Source organism: Anomaloglossus baeobatrachus, chromosome 1 (assembly GCF_048569485.1).
Source record: "Anomaloglossus baeobatrachus isolate aAnoBae1 chromosome 1, aAnoBae1.hap1, whole genome shotgun sequence".
Classification (NCBI taxonomy): domain Eukaryota; kingdom Metazoa; phylum Chordata; class Amphibia; order Anura; family Aromobatidae; genus Anomaloglossus; species Anomaloglossus baeobatrachus.
In genome coordinates this window covers 860,501,005-860,522,460 of record NC_134353.1, presented here as the reverse complement: position 1 = coordinate 860,522,460, position 21,456 = coordinate 860,501,005, and the positions used below count along the sequence as shown (strand labels likewise).

Here is a 21,456-nt window from a genome sequence, read left to right as displayed (position 1 = left end):
TTTTGTTTCAGCCTAAAAAAACTAATGTATTATGTGAAAAATCATTTGCTCCCACTCCACAGCCAATTGTCTCTGTCACAGATGGTGTGTGGCACAAGTTTCCCTACAGTATGCGAGGATCATTGATAGTTACAATCAATGCATGGGTTTGGCATCATTTCGAAGCTCTCATCTTCATAATCCTTTGACTTTTTTGATGCTGACCTGGTGCCCATTGGGATTTCTAATTCCGAGTTCTGATTCAGCTATCATCCCAATCATTTTTCTGATTAACCCCTAGATACTTATTCCTGACCATATTCCTGGATCCAATTCTGTCCTTGCCCTTGATGCTCTAATTTTGTCCCAGATTGTTTGGTAATTTCCCTCAGGTAACACCACTAGTGATGAGCTACTCTGCATATGTTGCGGGCGGGGCCCGCTGCCGCTTCTCTCTCTCTCGGGGGCCTGCTTGGATCCGGGTTCACTGCTGCGGCTCAAATGGTGACCGGACCCAGGCTCGCACGGCTGCCTGTCCTCACAACCGTCGGAAAGGGGATATTTACAAGGGAGGTTGTCTGTGACGCCACCCGTGGGTTGTGGTGAAGGATGTTGGTGGGGGCGCCCGGGGATGATGGAGTGGGGCAGCAAGTTGGGATCCCCTCCACGGGTAGGGGAGGTATAGTCCTGGGGCCCTGGGATGGAACACGGGAGTGATGGCTGGTGGAGGTGGAGCGCCGGACCGGACTGGGGGACAGTGGTGCACTCACAGTTCAATAACTTCACACAAGTCCAGTAGTAAACCAAGTTGTCAGTGGCCGGCCGTCTCTGGAGGGTGCATTCGGGTCCCGCACCCAGGTTGATGAGCAGATAACCCTTCCTCCTGCACTTCGTGTTTCCTTCTCTTTTGGACAACTTCTCATGGAACGGAGAAGTCCATTCCCGATTCTATTTGTGTTGGGAGCTGTGGCCCGCGAAAGCTGACCCTTGGGATTTTAGTGGGTTCTTGGCGGACACCCTATCCCCCGCGTTGGGCTTCCGTTTCGCTCTATTTGGGCAGTAAATTGGGACAACGTCTGGAACCTTGTCCCCAGCTGGTTAATTAGAGAGGGGCTTGCAACCTTCCTCACCCTAGGGTCCAGGCACCCTGACTGTGCACGGCCTCCGGACTGGATTCCAGCTGTCGGTACCGGCGGGTTACAACCCTGCCCCAGTCCACTTTAGGTCTCCCGCAACCGGATCTCCGTCACCTGTGGCTCTGCTCAACATCTGGCACCTAGCCAAGTAGTCCAAGGGCCACTACCCCTGACTACATTGCAGTAAGCTCTCCACATTTCCACTGTCAAAGTTTGTCTCTGACTGCCCTGAACTCCACCAAAAACTCAAACTGATGTGTTCCCACCTCTAACTCCTCAAGACCCCTAGGTGGGCGTTCTCATCCGCCTGGTCCCGCCCACTGGTGTGTCCTAGTTATCAAGAGGGGGTGACCAAGGTTTTATGGCTGTATGTTGTGCCTAGGTGTGGGTTGTGATCGTAATAAGGAGGATGCGAAGCATTTGTGACTACCTGGTTTTGCCAGATCATTACACATACGCAACCTGAGGGCCTCTATAGCTAAGGCCGGAGTCACATTTACGAATCACTCACGCTTAACTTGAGCGAGTCTCACATCGCATCACCAGGCACGGCCTGCACCCTCCGGACAGGAGTAGGTCGGCTACATGTATTTCTATGTAGCTGAGATGCTCCTGTCCGGAGAGCGGCAGGCCTTGCCAGGTGATGCGATGTGAGACTCGTGCAAGTTACTTGCAAGTGTAACTCCGGTCTAAGGCTATGTGCGCACACTGCGTTTTTTTGACGCTGCGTTTTTGTGCGTTTTTGGCCGCTAAAACCGCACAAAAACGCACCCGCGGCAAAAAAACGCAGCAAAAAACGCACGCGTTTTGCTGCGATTTGGTGCGTTTTTCTGCTGCGTTTTGCTGCGTTTTTGCTCACTGCGTCTTTATGCGTTTTTTATCAGTGAACAAAAAAAAAAGGTCTGATGTCATTTCCTTCTTCAATGTGTTCTTCATTCTGCACTAGTGTATGCAGAAGAGCAGACAGCTGCAGAACTACAAGGCTCAGCATACTCCATCCAATAGTGTATGCAGGAGAACAGACAGCAGCTGCAGAACTACAAGGCTCAGCATGCTCCATCCAGGACTGTATGCTTGAGGGAGAGTCAGGGGGAGCAGACCTACAAGGCTCAGCATCCTCCATCCAATAGTGTATGCAGGAGAGCAGACAGCAGCTGTCGAACTACAAGGCTCAGCATCCTCCTTAAAAAAAATGACGTGGGCTTCGCCATATTTTTGTATGCTAGCCAGGTACAGCAGGCAGGTACGGGCTGCCCCCAACCCCCAGCTGCCTATTTGTACCCGGCTGGGAACCAAAAATATAGGGAAGCCCTTTTTTTTTAAATTATTTCATGAATTTCATGAAATAATTTTAAAAAAAAATGACGTAAGCTTCGCCCAATTTTTGAGTCCAGCCGGGTACAACTAGGCAGCTGGGGATTGGAATCCACAGTGCAGGGTGCCCATGCTTTCTGGGCACCCCCGCTGTGAATTGCAGTCCCGCAGCCACCCCAGAAAATGGCGCTTTCATAGAAGCGCCATCTTCTGGCGCTGTATCCAACTCTTCCAGCTGCCCTGATGCCGGGTGGCTCGCTGGGTAATAATGGGGTTAGGGATAGCTGTATAGCTGGCCCTAAGCCCGAAATTCATGGTGTCACGCCAATATTAGACATGGCCACCATGAATTTCTAGTAAAGATAAAAAAAAAACACAACACACAGAAAAATATTTTTATTAGAAATAAAACACAGCACAATTAGTGACTCCATCTTTATTGAAATAAAGAACCCCCCCTCCGCAGTAATCCTGGGTCAGGGTCCTGCGCCGTCCAATCCGGATCCAATATCATCTGATCGGTTTGCTGGAAGGCAAAGCGATCAGATGATGTGTCAGGATCAAGTGCCTGAATCCCATCACACATCAGCTGATTGTATAAAAGCCGATTATACAATCAGCTGATGCATCGGTGCAAAAAAAAATAAAAAAAATAATACTCACTTATGTGCTGATTACTGGCAGCTCCTGCAGCGATGGGGCGGGAGTCTGATCCCGTCCGATCGCTGCAGTAGCTGCCAGTAATCAGGGATGAAGTCTCCTGATGCATCCGCTGATACCGGCAGGGCGCCCGTGTCACCGCGATACTTACGATCACCTGATGCGTCAGGTGACTGCATCAGGTGACCCATCGCCAGGTCCTGCATCCATCGGAGGTTTCCCGGCCGTCTGCACACAGCCGGAGCGGGGGTGGCGATACCGTGAGAGGAGATGGGAGCGGACATGGCACCGGGAGTCTGCAGACAGGTGAGTATAACTTTTTTTTTTGTTCTACTGTTAACTTTTGTTTTCGCAGCCGCTTCCAACTACTGCCTGTACATGGCGCCGCACGGCAGCATACATGCACAGGACGGGAGGTGGAAGCGGCGGTGACGGTACCGGGAGGATTCACGCTTCTGTATATAGTGACAGAAGGAATCCTCTTCCTGTACACGTCACTTTACTACCCACCTCCTGCGTTTATAGCTGCGTTTTTGGTCTTCAAAACGCACCAAAACGCAGCTATTTGCGTTTCTCATTGCGTCTTTCAACATCCCATTGAACTCAATGGATGAAAAGCGCAGTGAAGAACGCGGGAATAATTGACATGCTGCGTTTTTGTGGCACCACAAAAACGCAGCTGAAAAAAAACAGATGTGTGCGGACAGCAAAAATTAAAACTCATAGACTTTGCTGGGGAAGCAAAGTCCTGCAGTTTTGAGGCCAAAAACGCACCCGAAAAACGTGCAAAAACGCCGCGAAAAACGCACTGTGCGCACATAGCCTAAGGCCGATTCTCTGTATAGGGCTGATAGTGTGAAAATCAAGGAGTCCCTAGACCTAGATAAACTGAGTGGTAGCACCAAGCCCAACCATGGAAGTCCTCTTTTACCTGATGTATTGATATACTTTACAACCCTTAGGCTATGTGCACACGCTGCGTTTTTTTTGTTGCTGCGTTTTTGTGCGTTTTTGGCCACTAAAAATGCACAAAAACGCACCCGCAGCAAAAAAAGGTGGCAAAAAAACGCATGCGTATTTGCCGCGATTTGGTGCGTTTTTGGCTGCGTTTTGCTGCGTTTTTTATCTCTGCGTTTTTCTGCGTTTTTCCAATGCATTGCATGGGGGGAAAACGCAGAAAAAGGCTATGTGCACACGCTGCGTTTTTTTGACGCTGCGTTTTTGTGCGTTTTTGGCCGCTAAAAACGCACAAAAACGCACCTGCGTCGAAAAAACGCGGCAAAAAACGCACGCGTTTTGCCGCGATTTGGTGCGTTTTTTTGCTGCGTTTTGCTGCGTTTTTGCTCACTGCGTTTTTTATCAGTGAACAAAAAAAAAAAAGGTCTGATGTCATTTCCTTCTTCAATGTGTTCTTCATTCTCCACTAGTGTATGCAGAAGAGCAGACAGCTGCAGAACTACAAGGCTCAGCATCCTCGATCCAATAGTGTATGCAGGACAGCAGACAGCAGCTGTCGAACTACAAGGCTCAGCATCCTCCATCCAATAGTGTATGCAGGAGAGCAGACAGCAGCTGTCGAACTACAAGGCTCAGCATCCTCCTTCCAGGACTGTATGCAGGATTTCTTTGCCCCCCCAAAAAAAAAAAATGACGTGGGCTTCGCCATATTTTTGTATGCTAGCCGGGTACAGCAGGCAGGTACGGGCTGCCCCCAACCCCCAGCTGCCTATTTGTACCCGGCTGGGAACCAAAAATATAGGGAAGCCCTTTTTTTTAAAATTATTTCATGAATTTCATGAAATAATTTAAAAAAAAAAAATGACGTGAGCTTCGCCCCATTTTTGAGTCCAGCCGGGTACAACTAGGCAGCTGGGGATTGGAATCCACAGTGCAGGGTGCCCATGCTTTCTGGGCACCCCCGCTGTGAATTGCAGTCCGCAGCCACCCCAGAAAATGGCGCTTTCATAGAAGCGCCATCTTCTGGCGCTGTATCCAACTCTTCCGGCTGCCCTGATGCCGGGTGGCTAGCCAGGTAATAATGGAGTTAGGGCTAGCTGTATATTATCAGCTGGCCCTAAGCCCGAAATTCATGGTGTCACGCCAATATTAGACATGGCCACCATGAATTTCTAGTAAAGATAAAAAAAAAACACAACACAGAAAAATATTTTTATTAGAAATAAAACACAACACAATTAGTGACTCCATCTTTATTGAAATAAACCCCCCTCCGCAGTAATCCTGGGTCAGGGTCCCGCGCCGTCCAATCAGGATCCAATATCATCTGATCGGTTTGCTGGAAGGCATACCGATCAGATGATCTGTCAGGTTAAAGGATGTGAATCCCATCACACATCAGCTGATTGTATAAAAGCCGATTATACAATCAGCTGATGCATCAGTAGAAAAAAAAAAAAAATAATACTCACTTATGTGCTGAATTACCGGCAGCTCCTGGAGCGATGGGGCGGGAGTCTGATCCTGTCCGATCGCTGCAGCAGCTGCCGGTAATCAGGGATGAAGTCTCCTGACGCATCCGCTGATACCGGCCGGGCGCCCGCGTCAGCCTGAGACTCGATCAGCTGATGCGTCAGGTGACTGCATCAGGTGATCCATCGCCAGGTCCTGCAAGCAAGGTCCTGCCCCGGGGAGACTGCACACAGCCGGAGCGGGAGCGGCGATACCGTGACAGGAGCTGGGAGCGGGCATGGCACCGCGAGGCTGCAGACAGGTGAGTATAACTTTTTTTTTTTTTTATTCTACTGTTAACTTTTGTTTTCGCAGCTGCCTCCACCTCCTGCCTGTACATGGCGCCGCACGGCAGCAGACATGCCCAGGACGGGAGATGGACGCGGCGGTGACGGTACCGGGAGGATTCACGCTTCTGTCTTTACTGACAGAAGGAATCCTCTTCCTGTACATGTCACTTTACTACCCACCTCCTGCGCTTATAGCTGCGTTTTTGGTCTTAGAAACGCACCAAAACGCAGCTATTTGCGTTTCTCATTGCGTCTTTCAACATCCCATTGAACTCAATGGATGAAAAGCGCAGTGAAAAACGCGGGAATAATTGACATGCTGCGTTTTTGTGGTCACCACAAAAACGCAGCTGAAAAAAAAACGCTGTGTGGGGACAGCAAAAATGAAAACTCATAGACTTTGCTGGGGAAGCAAAGTCATGCAGTTTTGAGGCCAAAAACGCACCCGAAAAACGCGCAAAAACGCCGAGAAAAACGCACCGTGTGCACATAGCCAAACACAGGAAAGAATTGACATGTCCATTTTTTTTTAAGCTCAAAAACGCAGCTTAAAAAAAAGATGTGTGCGGACAGCAAAAATGAAAACTCATAGACTTTGCTGGGGAAGCAAAGTCATGCAGTTCTGAGGCCAAAAACGCACCCGAAAAACGCACAAAAACACCACGAAAAACGCACTGTGTGAACTTACCCTTATTGTGCAACACAAACCATAAGATATAGGAAGAAATTATTAAAAAGAAGAAAATATCCATGCCACAGGCTGAGACAGTAAAAAAGACTAGCACATTCTCAAGATTTAGTGAATAAGATCTTACAGCTACTTTTCTCTTATGTCGCTCCCTATGTACACGCCAGAACATGGCTGACTTTTACACATGCATGCTATAACACACGTCCTCCCTCTAAGCTGTGAAGCATCTCAAATAAATGATAAATAAACGTACCAAAAATAAAAAAAATAGGATAATTTTACTTTGGGGTCTATGTAGGCAACATGAGTGCTCCATATTCAGCTCTATTGTCTCGCTGCATTGGGGTCCTGGACTTTAATCTGACATTAAAAAGGTTTTCCACTACTGGACAACCCCTTATCAATGGCCCCAGACTCCTAGAAAAAAATAAATAAATAAAATCTATGACTTACCACCTGGATCGGCACCATGGCTCGAATATCAGCTCTGTGCTCCACATTGGTCCTGTGACATAAACAAAGTCTTGTGACCGCTGCAGCCAATCAGTGGAAACTGATGAGTGGCAGTCTTCATAGTTTTGTCAGAGTCGAAGAACCGGGTTTCTTACACTTGGACAAAAGTGGAAATGCTGCAACTGATCAATTGCTACTGTTTATCACAAAACTAATGGGGGACACGTGGTTGAGCGGCATTGATCCAGGAGGTGGTTATACAAGTGTTTTTCCTTAATGCAGCACTTTGGGGCCATTGATAAGAGGCATCCATTGGAGGTCTACAATTAAATATGTTTATCACTGTTTTTGATGAGCTTCCTCCCACACTCCAAAAGACGTACTATAAGTTTGCATATCTATTTAGTTGGCTTTGGTGTGTGTGTGGGCGGGGATGTCACGTGAATGGTGACAAAATGTATATCAATTACTAGCAGATTACAAATTGTCTCTCCAGGAAAGGGGACAAACTCTAGCGCCACCTATTGGAAGTAGCAATCCTAAAAGTGGCCCTTTAACAAGCCTTTTCATATGACCTAGGATACATGCCAGATCAGAATCCCAATTTGCAGACACGGTGTTTCGGGGTGATTGCCCCTTGTCAGTGCAAAGTGTGGGTATCTGATCTTGCTTATGAGAAGCTATGTGGGGACCACGGGGGAAGACTATTCTCCTTATGGAGACTTGACAAACCAGTCTGGCTGTCAGTAGTAGTCTCTCCAGGAAAGGAGACAAACTCTAGCGCCACCAATTGGAAGTAGCAATCCTAAAAGTCAAAATTGGCCTTTTAGAAGATCACAAGCTCTCTACTTACAGCTGACCAAAAAAAAACTTCCTTCCTTATTTCCAGTGAATAAAAATATGTCCTGAAAACATGACGGACGCCAGGTACACTTATCAGAGATGTGTTTTATAAGGCTTTTTTCACACATCCGCTTAGACATTTCATTTTTTTCATTTTAGGTAGATAAAAATGAAATCATTAATCTGATGCATCAATTGCAAATAGAAGCATAGGGGTCCAATTGATTATTATGGGGTCCATCTCGGTTCTGTTTTTATCCTCTTCAGCACCTTCCAATTTTCCGTTTTTCCTTTTTTCCTCCCCTTATTCCAAGAGCCATAACTTTTTTATTTCTCCATCAATATAGCCGTGTGAGGACATGTTTTTGCAGGACGAGTTGTACTTTTAAATGACATCATTCATTTTACCATATATTGTATTGAAAAACGGGAAAAAAACTCCTAGTGCAGTGAAATTGCAAAAAAAAAAGTGCAATTCCACAATTGTTTTTTGGGTATTTTATTTACCATGTTCACTATATGACAAAAAGGACCTGGCAGTATGATTTTTGAGGTCAGTATGAGTATTTAGATACCAAACATGTATAGTTATTTTTTTATTTGAGTGGTGAAAAAAATTCAGAAATTTGTATAAAATAAAAAAATAAAAAAACTGATTTTGCCGCTATTTTCTGAGAACCGTAATGTTTTTATTTTTCGGCATCTGGGGCTACGTGATGGCTTTTTTTTTGCGTACAATTTTTGGGTAGGTATAATGGTTTGATTGCCTCTAATTGTATTTTATTGCAATGTTGCAGCAGTCTAAAAAATGGAATACTGGTATTTTTAATTTTTATTTCGTTATGCCCTTTACTGATCAGATTAATTTATTTTATATTTTGATAGATCGGATATTGCTGAACGCAGTGATACCAAATGTGTAATTTTTTATTGTTTTATTGTCAAAAAGGCAAAAAGGGTGATTTGAACTTTTGTTGTTTTTTTTTTTAACTTTTTTTTATTTACTTTTAACTGTATTTACTCGTGCCCTTAGGGGCACTTTGCACACTGCGACATCGCAGGTGCGATGTCGGTGGGGTCAAATTGAAAGTGACGCACATCCGGCATCGCATGCGACATCGCAGTGTGTAAAGCCTAGATGATACGATTAACGAGCGCAAAAGCGTCGTAATCGTATCATCGATGCAGCGTCGGCGTAATTCATAATTACGCTGACGCGACGGTCCGATGTTGTTCCTCGCTCCTGCGGTAGCACACATCGCTGTTTGTGAAGCCGCAGGAGCGAGGAACATCTCCTACCGGCGTCACCGCGGCTTCCGTAGGTTATGCGGAAGGAAGGAGGTGGGCAGGATGTTTACATCCTGCTCATCTCCACCCCTCCGCTCCAATTGGCCGCCTGCCGTGTGACGTCGTAGTGACGGCGCACGACCTGCCCCCTTAACAAGGAGGCGGGTCGCCGGCAACAGGGACGTCGCACGGCAGGTGAGTGTGTGTGTGAAGCTGGCGTAGCGATAATTTTCGCTACGCCAGCTATCACCACATATCGCTGCTGCGACGGGGGCGGGGACTATCGCACTCGGCATCGCAGCATCGGCCTGCGATGTCGCAGTGTGCAAAGTGCCCCTTAGTCAACTTGAAGCTGCAATCATTCAATCACTCCTAGTATACAGAGCAGTGCATCAGCATCGCTCTATACAGCAGAAATGCTGATCTTCTAGGAATCTCGGCTTGGAGCTGGCCTTTACAGGAAGAGCGTCATGACAGACACAGGGGTCATCAGCTGATCTCTTGCTGTCATGACAGTCCAACAGTGCCCTGCGTTGACGTCACAGGAGTGCCAGTGGGAGTGGGCCAGCGTATGTTATATACCGTTGTCAGAGATTGATAACGGGATTTAACTGGTTAACAGCCACGGGCAGATCTCAGATACACTCACGGCTGTTAAAAACTATTAGAGATTAGATCAACCAACATGTCAAGGGTAAAGGCCCCTTTACACACTGAGACTTTCTAGTGATCCCACCAGCAATCCCAACCTGGCCGGGATCGCTACAAAGTCTCTGGTGAGCTGTCAAACAGGCAGACCTGGCCAACGTCGCAACAGCGATCCGGACCTGCAGAACGACCCAGCTAGTCATTGGGGACGTTGTAAAGCAGCTTTTTGAAAGGGAAGTCGCTAACGAAGTCGCTGTAAAGTCCCCTTTACACACTGAGACTTTGCTGCACAGCGGGAAACAAAGGACCAAAGAATGGTCCTGAACGATTTGTAGCGATCAGCAACTTCACAGCAGGGGCCAGGTCGCTGATGTGTTTCACACACTGCAATGTCGCTGGGGAGGTCGCTATTACGTCACAAAACCGGTGACGTTACAGCGATGTCGTTTGCGATGTTGCAGTGTGTAAAGCCACCTTAAGATGCGGGCTCAGTGTACGAGCCCGCATCAATACAAGGGACACGACCAAAGATGTACCAGTACGTCCAAAGCCGTGAAGTGGATAAGCACACCAAAGAAAGTTCGGCATCTATGAAAATTGGACACGAAACGGACCCCAAAAAAATCTGCTTCTGTTAGGATAACTGATATAACAGATCATTTATAACAGTTTTCTTTCCTAAAAGGAAAAAAACAATTGGAATGTCTCAAGGGAGGTGTAAAAAGTGTGTAAAACACATAAGTGTGGAGCAAGGCACATATGTAAGTGTTTTCGGGAAAACATTATCTAGAATTTCGGTCACATTTAGTATATATGCCCATTGTACATAACAAATCATATCATCATTTAAAAAATTAGGGGTAAATAGATAAAATACTTACAGTCATGTCATTTACCGTGGTGTCTAATGCTGTGACATCATGGTTCTTGTGGTCTCCAAAGACCTTGTCAATGGCAACTATTGGTATTTTACATGTATTGCAATAAGTATCAATCAAAGCCCTTTTTTCCTCAGATAGGGGGGTTTCGAATATTTCTTCCGATTTCTTTTCATGGTCCACCACCTCAAAAGCAGATTCTTCATGTTCAGTTGAGACTTGAACTGTATCCAAAAACAAATCACTACCATGGCCTAAAGATTCTTGATCTTCAAAGGTTATTTCCTTTAAGGAAATGTCATCATCATCGAGATCTTCTGTAGACACAATGACATAATCTAAGTCCTCAGCATTTTCTTCATGCAGACTTTTCCCTCCTGCTGGCGCTGATATAGGTTTATAACCTGTGGTTGGTACTTTATATGTATCGTTCACCAAATTAGATTGGTCAGCCACCCGAACCTCATCATTATACTGATTTTCCTTCTTTACTTTTTGCTTATCAACAAGTGATTTTTTCAGAGCAGGTGAAGATGATTTATTGTCTTGAAGGCTTATTTCTTTCTGGCTCGAATCTTTATCACCAAGTGACCCTTGTGACAAAGCTTCATAACTCAAATACTGTTCCTCTTCACTACCTTCATCGCTGTAGAAATCATCATCATCTGATTTTTCACCTCCTGGTGGTATCTCATCCTTGAGGTTAAATTTTTCAAAATATATTCCTGTGCCATCGTCATCTGATATTCGGCTATGGAAAGTCTGTGCAGAACTGGTGCTTTCTGCATCTGATCGGTCCTGTTCCTCCTTGGCTTTACATCCTCTGGCTTGTTCATAAAGATCTGTGTAAAGAAAAGCCAAAGCAGGTGGTTCTTCTAGAAGCTCATGGTTCACTGGGTAAGAAGTTGGGAAAAAGAATGACTTGGTCAAGACTCCGTCTTCAGAACTAAACAAGGATACTCCATTCGACTTCACGTTCCTATCATTTGTTTCTGTGTTTTCATCTGTGATAGACTTTTCTGGATTAGGAGCCTCTTGCTGTAATAAGTTATCATCATTATCCAAAGTTACGCCATAGAACGATTCATCCAAGCTATGCAGAAAATAATATTCATCGTCAATGTTTGATTCAGTTTTAATGGAAGGACTGTGTTGTCCCCCTTTGACTTTGACATCTTCAGGTTCTTGACTTTTGAAGGAAGGCTCTATGGGGATCTTACTGTCAACTAAAGTAAATTTTTCAAAGTAATCAATATCATTGCCAGCTTTATCCATTTGCCTGTTTTCAGGGATTTTAATCTGTTCTTCTGTTGACCTGTTACCATTTTGGGCAGATTCTTCATAAGTATAAGGTGATGATACATCTTCTGTACAGGGCAGTTTGGGTATGAGTAAGGGGTTTTCCTCCAAATACTCCAGTTTGTCTTCCATCTCATTGCTTGCCTCCTGGTCTACCGTAGATATAAGATCAGGAGCCAAGATGTTTAATATTTCCGACCCATCTGAAACGATACTAAACACGTTTGATTCCGTGTTAGGAGGTTCAATGATGATCTCCTGTGCAGCATCTTTTTGGGGATTACATAATTTATTTACGTGTTCTAAAACACTGCTTAATTCTACAAGGACAAATGGTGGGTAGCTGTCGATATCATGCTTACTTGATATAACTTCAGGTTTACTTTCAATAAAAGATTGTGGGATACGTCCCTTTGGTTTTGTGATATTTGAGATTTTTTTGGGTGCAGCTTGCTTGACTGTCTTTGTCACTGTTTGCTTTTCTGGCACATTTTTTGTTGGGGACATGACTGAATCATGAACATCATTTATTTCAGACTGCTTAGGCATCTTGTCAGGCTCTGGAAGATATATCCGTAATAAAGAACATGTAAGTATGAATGGAAATGGCACCAATATCGAGCTGATTTGTTACATGTATGGTTTCCATAAAAATACTAAGCTGTTTTTGGGATACGTAACTTATATGTTTGTGTATTCTTATTAGCTGGTAAATGGTATGAATTATGTCAGGCAGGGAAGTCCCATTCTTATGGAACCCTTACTCCTTTCTATACTTATCAACTCCAATCACGGTCAAATTAAGGACATTTTCGCTTAGAAGCCACTCTATTAACATAACTGGATACCGTAAGTACATCTAAGTCAGTGTTCCTCAACTCCAATCCTTAAGACCCACCAACAATGCATGTTTTCAGGATTTCCTTAGCAATTAATAAGTGGGGGAATGCAAGTGATTAAATTATCATCTGTGCAATACTAAAGAAATTCTGAAAACATGAACTGTTGGTGGGTCTTGAGGACTGGAGTTGAGCAATATTGGTCTAAGTGATAAGGAGTAATGAAGTTCACAAACCAAAAGATAGATTTGATGAGTAGTTCCCTTAGACAGAATATCCAGTACCATCTCTTGTGAAGTCATGGACATGGAGGTTCTCCAGTGAAGAGTCAAACCAGGTGGTCCTTCTCCAGGCCTGACTGACATCCCACAGGTCAAGACATCATCAAGCCAACTCCCACAGCATCTGGCACAGCGTGCTTGCCTTGCTTTCATTTGCACATGTATGCCACCATGCATGCACATATCTTGATGACGCATCCAGTCTGTAGGATGCCAATCAAGCTTGAAGGATGACTAACCACCATAACTCTTCTCCACCCCATTGACTATTTACAGGTCATTAGAATATAGTGGCCATGGTCTTCAAAATACTTTTGCCAGGTAATACTGTATTAGTCTAAAAGTAAAAGTATACCATTGTCAACCCATCACCATCCTGGATAAGAGGCTGGTGGCAATTTGAAAGCCTAAATCTTGTCACAACTTCCTTTTAAGTTTTTAAGAAAACAACTACACAAACCAGATATAATAATACAGGAAAATCAAAGTACTAGATCAGGTTGTGGGCCCCAATCGGAACAGGGTTGCTGATGTATGTAAAGCGCTGTGGAATTAGTGGCACTATATAAGTGAATAAATATTATAATTATTGTTATCTTCGCAAAATATAATTAGCATAATTGAATTCTGCAATACTGGAGCAGAATAAATTGCAGCAAATTCTGATTAAACCTCTTTTATAAAAACTGGATAAATTAATGACTACAATAAATGCGTTATTTGCTGCTGTTTCTTGGTTTATCACCATTTTACCATGATAACATAACAGGTCATTTTCTCGTAAAGCATGAGAAGTCAGCCGATTATGGGATGGACAGGTTATTAGTCTGTTGTTCCAAGAAAATATGAAAAATGAAGCCTTACTTGGTCTGACACCCAATTTGCAGTCTTTGATGAGAAAGGCCGAATTGTTTACTTCACCGGTTGATTAATGAGATAAGAAAAGATAGTGGCCTACGTCTTTGACAGGTCATTTACCATGGTATTTAAAGGAGATACTATGTTCAGCTGTTTGTCTAACAGATATTAATAGGTGATATTGGAAAATCAAGTATTGAAGACAGATAGTGTTGACCTTTTCTTACCTGGAGAAGCAGAAGTGGGTTCTTCTGCCACCTTGTCTGGTAAGATACTGGAGGTCTCAGCGGCAGGAGATTCTGTTTTTTCACATGGTGCTTTATTTTCTGAACTTGACTCCTTTTCTGAGTCAAGGATTTCTCCCGTACAGGCTTCAGTATCCTTTGTAGAATTGTCAGCATTGCCAGTTTCCTCCGTGTGCGTAGACAGATGACATTTGGCTTTTTCCAGGGCTTGCTTAAAAGATTCCCCCATATTATCAGCAGATGCCTTGGGATTTTCAGTGCTTTTTTTATGATGTGTTGACTGCCGAGCAAACTTTGCTGATGTTGACGGTCTGACTCTCTTTCTCCGTAACTTTCCCTCGTCCATAATGAAGATAACTTTGCCAGGTGGGGTTCCAGCAGAAGAACTTTCCATGCTGTAGACATCCGAGGTGGTGCTGGCTTCTGATGCCCATGGTGTGGAACATCGACTTGAGCTGGTCTCCCAGTGTATCCCACTGTCTTCACACTGAACTGTGACCATAGAGAAGGCTGGATTTGACATGAGGCATTGGAGCTTGGGTTTCACTTCTTCGGTGTTTACAGATTCCTTAAAACTGGAACACAGTTAATGGGAAAGTTTAGGATGGTGATGATCAAACCATCACTTTTCAGAGAGATCAACAAATACAACTATGCAACGACATGAAGGAAGAAATACTCTTTGGTTAAAATATATAAAACATAGAGATGTATAAGCACATATATTGTTTCTGAGGCAGCACATGTGTAAAGACAAATCTTTAAGTGCTCATTCAGGTGTTAGTGATAACCTCGTGTTTTTCATCAGCATTTTTTTTAACAGTTTGATCAATGTCATTTTTCACCATCAGAGTTTGGTTTGCAATTTATCAGTTTTTCTCAGACGAGAAACAAAAAAAAAGTTTCTCTATATTTTCCTATCAGTCTGTGAAAAACAGACACCACACAGATGGCATCCGAATTCTGTCCGATATTTTCACGCACCCATAGAGTTGCTTTGCTGATATTGATCCCACACTCGGGATAGGTCTCTGCGATTTTACCTGGACCATGAAATATCACGGACATGTGAATGGGCCTAGTCACTATTAAAAGTATGAGTGCTATTCTTAAAAAAAACGAGTGGAAAGAGTTAAATTGCCGCGCTGCTGTGGAATAAAGATGAACGCTGGATCCTCAATATGTGACTTTATTCAATGCAATTTGGAGCGACCTCCTTCATCAGGATCATGTCATGATCCTGATGAAGGAGGTTGCACTGAAACGCGTTGAATAAAGTCACATATCGAGGATCCAGCGTTCAACTTTATTCCACAGCAGCGCAGCAATTTAACTCTTTCCACTCATATTTGCGATCACAAAGTATCCTCTATACTTGGAGCTTCAGCAGCTATCTTTCCAAGATTCTTCCTAGTGGTTGTGTCTGACACAACCCCCCCAGGTGAGCAAAACCGTAATCGCAGGTTCACCGTATCTCACAGATAAGACCCTATTCTTGTGCTTCTTGTTTTCTTATATGTAAGAAAAAAAATTGTAAAAAACGGATGTCTGAATGAGCCCTTATTAAACCTTGTGTTAGAGCGGCAATTAAGATGATCGAGGTGGTCAAAAACAGACACGACCTAAAGCTGCCAAGAGTCTCAAAATGGATTGGAACATGCAGTTCCCTGGACAACACATAAGATTTGTTTCAATGTTTTTATGTTACTTATAATTTACTATTTTAAAGGGAGATTCTGGTTCCAGCAAATAAATGCTGTAAAATTAAAAGGTCTGTAGCTTTCCAATACTGTCTCTCAGAATCCAATACACTTTCTTTAGTATTCAAGATCATCACTTATTGTAAGGTGAAAGAACATCAGTCAGATTATACAGTTTGATTAGAGCGTGATCCAATTTTCTTCGAAGCGGAGATAAAAAAAAAATGTTTCTCTATATTGTCAGTTCATGAAAATCAAACAGAATTTAGATGTCATCCGAGTGCAGTCCAAATATTTCCACCGACCCTAAGGCTATGTGCGCACTTTCAGTTTTCACCTGCGTTTCAGGTGCGTTTAGGATCAGTTTTGAACTGCAGCGGTTTTGTGCCCAAATGCATGCGTTTTGGTTTTCCATTAAAGACAATGAGAATTCATGATTTCTTGTCCGCACTTTGCGTTTCCAAACGCATCTCATAATTTGCATAAGTTTGGTCAAAAACCATGCGTTCAGAAAAGGACCCTGTCAATTGTTTTTGCCATTTGTGGTGCGTTTTGTTAACATTGAAGTCAATGAGAAGTAGCAAAAAGCAAGAAATATCAAAATTCCTGCGTTTTACCTGCTTTTTCATTGCAGAAAACATGCGTTTTGGACTACCACAACGCATGCTTTTTGAACATCAAAATAATGATTTGATATGTCCCTTTACACACACACACATAATCCGACAATTAAATCTAAGAATAATATGCATTTATTGCTAATTTTACCGATAAAATGTATATTAACGCTCTAATTTTATTAAATATATCTTTTTCCATTATTTTTCCCATTAATATAGATTTGTCCCTTTTTTTTCTCTTTTTTCATTCTGTTTGATTATTTAATCTTTATTTAGCAGTGTTTTGATGTTGAAAACGCATCTGTGAAAACGCATGTGGAAACGCATGGAAAAAGCGCTAAAAACGCATCTAAAACGCGGTAAATACGCATGCGTTTTCTGCGCAAATTTCTGAAAAAGGCAACTTTGGCTAAATCAATTAAGGCTAAAACGTGCGTTTACAACTGCATGTAGGACGACGGAAAGTGCGCACATAGCCTTAGGCTATGTGCGCACTTTGCTTTTTACCTGCTTTTTACCTGCTTTTTCAACTGCAGCGTTTAATGCCAAAATGGTTGTGTTCTGCTTTTCAAGCAAAGTCTATGGGAATTTGAGTTTCTTGTCCGCACTTTGCAGTTCAAACTGCAGCCTTTTTGTTGCAGAACTTTGGTCAAAAACTCAGCTTTGCAGGGCAAAACCCAAATGGCAAAATCAATTGTCATGTTTGTGTTTTTGCAAAGTGCGGACAAGAAAACCAAATTCCCATAGACTTTGCTTGAAAAGCAGAACACATCCATTTTGGCATTAAACGCTGCAGTTGAAAAAGCAGCAAAAAAGCAGATAAAAAGCAGGTAAAAAGCAAAGTGCGCACATAGCCTTACGCACGCATTTTCTGCGCAAATTTCTGAAAAAGGCAACTTTGGCTAAATCAATTAAGGCTAAAACGTGCGTTTACAACTGCATGTAGGACGTACCACGCTCGATCCAGAGACAATGCATTCTGGACGCAGTGTCTTCCCTCCTGCGGAGATGCAATTGTTCTCCTAGAAGAATGCAGAGTCCGTGCCCATGATCAGAGTTCTGGGCGCTGTGGACTTTCGCTTTGTTCCCCCCTCTGAGAACACTCGCATCTCCTCAGCATAAACTGACATTATGCAGCTTGAAAAGCCACGCCATGTGTCAGTTTATGCTGTGGACAAAAGAAGCACAAAGGACATGGGATTTCTATAAATCCCATCCACTGTGCTTCAACTGTACAACGCTGCGTTTTGGATGCCGGATATACTGATCGTGGGAACGTACCCTTAGAGTTAAATGAGGGAGTGCCATCTATATCTCGGAGATAAATCGTGCATGCAGCACAGCTCCATAGAATAATATGGACGAGTGCAATCGTCAAAACAATGGATAGCACTTGTCTGAGTTATACAATCATCTGCACTTGCCCTTACTCATTAGGAACGAACCTTCATTATTTTCTTCTAGGGGATGATAATTTGTTCCTAGTATTGTGATGGACACACAGATGCACGGATCGTTACGGTACAGCTATTAGAAATGTGTTTAATAACGATTATCCTTATTAGACGAGCGTATAGCATCGGATGCCAGAGAATCGGATGTGATCTGCTAATGACACTCGGCTCTCACTCTGCTGCGAGCGTGAAGTGAGTGTCGTTCATTGTGATCCGATTCTCTCGCATGTGAGAATGTGGAGAAGGAGAGATTAATTTCTCCATCTTCTCCATTGTTTGTCTCTGAGTATATCAGACACTGATGTGTCACATAAACCCATAGTACCATCCGAGATACGCTGACAATCGCAGCATGCAGCCATTTTTTTTCTCATGCCGAATTGTGTCGCCCCATAGTATAACATCAAAGCGAGTGCTATCCAATAAAACATCGGGCAGCATTCTCCGTGTTATACAGTGGTGTGAACGCATCCTAATTGTCAGTTACTGCATATATACTAAGGTGTGAGGAGGCTGGTCTTGTAAACTAATCAACACATTTTAATATGAGCAGTATACTGTATATATACATATATTTTTCTTAGATGATTTTTGTCAATAAATGTCAATAAAATTAGAGCAAATGTTTCACAGCCATGTCATATCGGCCGTCGCAGTGCGGCAGTGTTTAGGTGCCCTGTATGGTCTATCAGTCAATAGGCTACAAGATGAACATGGCATGAAATATATGTAGATGCAGGATTACCGTAAATTTTTCCTTTTTACCTCTAATTAATTTTTTTTAATTATATTCATTTTACAAAACTTTACAAACCATTCTGTAAAATCGGTTTAAAGCAGATCTGTCAGAAGATTTCCCAAAACAAACCATATATACGATTAAATAGATCTCTTAGGCCCTGTGCCCACGCTGTGTATTTTAACGTGGATTTTGACGCGTATTTTCAGAAATCTGCAGCAAAATCTGCATGTCCATTGTGAAGCCAGCAAAGTCTATGAGAATTCAGAAGTGCTGTACCTACGTTGAGTATTTTTACCCTTGTGTATTTGGTGCAGATTTCTTTTTTTCTGCACTAAATATGCAAGGGAAAAATAAGCAACGTGGGCCCAGCACTTCTGAATTCTCATAGACTTTGCTGGCTTCACAATGGACATGCAGATTTTGCTGCAGATTTCTGCAAATACGCATCAAAACTACACACCATGGGCACTGGGCCTAAGACCTGATGAGGTTGATATGTTTAGTTTGAAAATCCATGTCAGAACACTCTAAGGCTAGGTGCCCATGGGAGCTCGCACTTGCGGATATATCAGCAGGTACGGCCGCAGGTTTCCCGCAGCTGCTTGCTGGAATCCGCAACTATACAAGCTGCGGTAGTACAGCGAAATAGCTTCGGAAAACCTGCGGACATTCCTGCGGAAGTCCCGGCCTCTATCTCCATAGTGGAGAGCCGGGATTTCCGCAGGTAATTCCGCAGAAAGAATTAACATGAAATTACGTGCGGCTGCGGGACATCCGCAGCATGTTCAGCAACATGTTCCGCAGCATGTTCCGCAGTCGCACGTATCTGCAGCATTGATACAGCACTCCCCATGTCCCATAGGATAACATGGGGAGTGTCTGTGCATGCTGAAACCTGCGGATTTATCGGAAAATCCAGAAAATCCGCGGATTTTCCACTGATAAATTAGCAGGTTTAATCTCACATGGGCACATAGCCTTACAATCCTGAAACAAATTTTTTATTTTTTTATTTTTTTGGGGGGGACAGCAGGATAAAATGCTCAGTTTAATATTAGGTATGGAAGCTTTGATGGTTATACCGACGTTCTGACATGGATTATCAAAGTATGCACACCTGCCTCATCAGGACTAAATCTATTTAGTAATGTATGCAGGTTGGATTGTGAAATCTGGTGACAGATCTGCTGTAAATGTTTTTTTTGTTATTTTACAGAGTGATGCTAGAGAATGTATGATTAGATAGATAGAAATGTTAGAAAGATATTAATTAGATAGATGGATTAATCTGGGCAGAAACTGAAAGGTCAAATACATGTGTGACACAATGCCGGATAAGTGAATAGCGTAAATTATGTCACTAAAATCTCAGCTGTAGGCATTACACACCACCGGCACATCACACATGACAGCATAGGATCATTATGTGACCGGCTTCCAGAACGCCAGGGGAGGGGCGCTCAGATATTCACCAGCTGTCACTTCTGATGAGTCTTTAAATAGAAAAAACCCCTTTGCACAGACAGAACAAGCTGTGGAGTAACACAGTCCTCTCTCAGGCAATCGTATGTTATGGGAATATATAAGGACCCGTGAGCTGCTCTAACAGGTGCCATGCTTGCCACTTCCAAACTGTGTTTGTAGGGGGGCTATGTCAGCGTACCTCTGTGTCAGATCCTCGGCTTCTTGACTGTTGAGAACGCTTTCTGGAGAGACATCCTCCTCCAGGCAGAAGGAGACTTCAGAAGCCCTATCGACCTCGGCGGGGCACAAACTCTCCATTCTTCAGTAGCTTCTTCTCCAGTGGGGTGCTGGTGTGTTCCCCAAGATCAATTCTCCCCTGATCTTCTGGAGAGACTGGTGTCATTACAGCAATGGGAGCAGTCAGTGGCTTCTATTCTCCTGACTAAGGGGAGTCTTAAAATAGACAGGGAGAAAACAGACTCAAACACACATGCTTTCAGCACCATGTCCTGCCTGACTGGCCCGTCGTGTCGCTGTGCTGGGTCCTAGGGCTAGAAGTGTTATAATTAAAATACATAGAGTGTGTGAAATAAGTATTGAACACGTCACCAAATTTCTAAGTAATATTTCTAAAGGAGCTTCTGAAACGAATTTCTCACCAGATGTCAGTAACAACCCATCCAATCCACACAGGCAAAGAAATCAAACCATAGATGTCAATAAATTAAGTTATGTGTAATAATGAGAAATGCCTCAGGGAAAAAGTATTGAACACACTTACTGAAATTTATTTAATACTTCATACAAAAGCCATTGTTGGTGATGACAGCTTCAAGACGTCTCCTGTATAGAAAAACAAGTCACATGTGTTGCTCAGGTGTGATTTTGGCCCATTTTTCCACACAAACACTCTTCACATCCTGCAGGTCCTGTGGTCTATTTCTATGAACTCTGAGCTTTAGTTCTTTCCATAAATTTTCTTTTGGATTCAGCTCTGTTGATTGGCTGGGTCATTCTAGCAGCTTTATTTTCTTTCTCTAAAACCAGTTGAGAGTTTCCTTGGCTGTGTGTTTGAGATCATTGTCTTGCTGAAATGTCCACCCTCATTTTATCTTCATCATCCTGGTAAATGACAGTAGATTTTTATCATAAATGTCTCCGTATATTTGTCCATTCATCCTACCTTCAATTACATGAAGTTTGTCAGTGCCGTATGCTGGAAAACAGCCCCACACCATGGTGTTCCTATCTCCAAACTTCATTGTTGGTGTGATGTTCTTGGGGTGATATGCTGTGCCTTTTGGCC

General features: G+C 43.4%; 1 protein-coding gene across 1 annotated transcript in view; it reads right to left on the bottom strand.

Moving 5' to 3' along the window:
* The window catches only part of CMYA5 (cardiomyopathy associated 5), a 118,554-nt gene extending 97,957 nt beyond the window's left edge, over positions 1 to 20,597 (bottom strand). Inside the window, exons 1-3 of the mRNA XM_075325788.1 lie at positions 20,350 to 20,597; positions 14,153 to 14,745; positions 10,652 to 12,507 (exon numbers count right to left, since the gene is read on the bottom strand). Of these exons, the coding sequence (XP_075181903.1) occupies positions 10,652 to 12,507; positions 14,153 to 14,745; positions 20,350 to 20,468 (2,568 nt within the window). The 5' untranslated portion in view covers positions 20,469 to 20,597. The remainder of the gene's footprint in view (positions 1 to 10,651; positions 12,508 to 14,152; positions 14,746 to 20,349) is intronic.
* Positions 20,598 to 21,456: the final 859 nt, after the last annotated feature.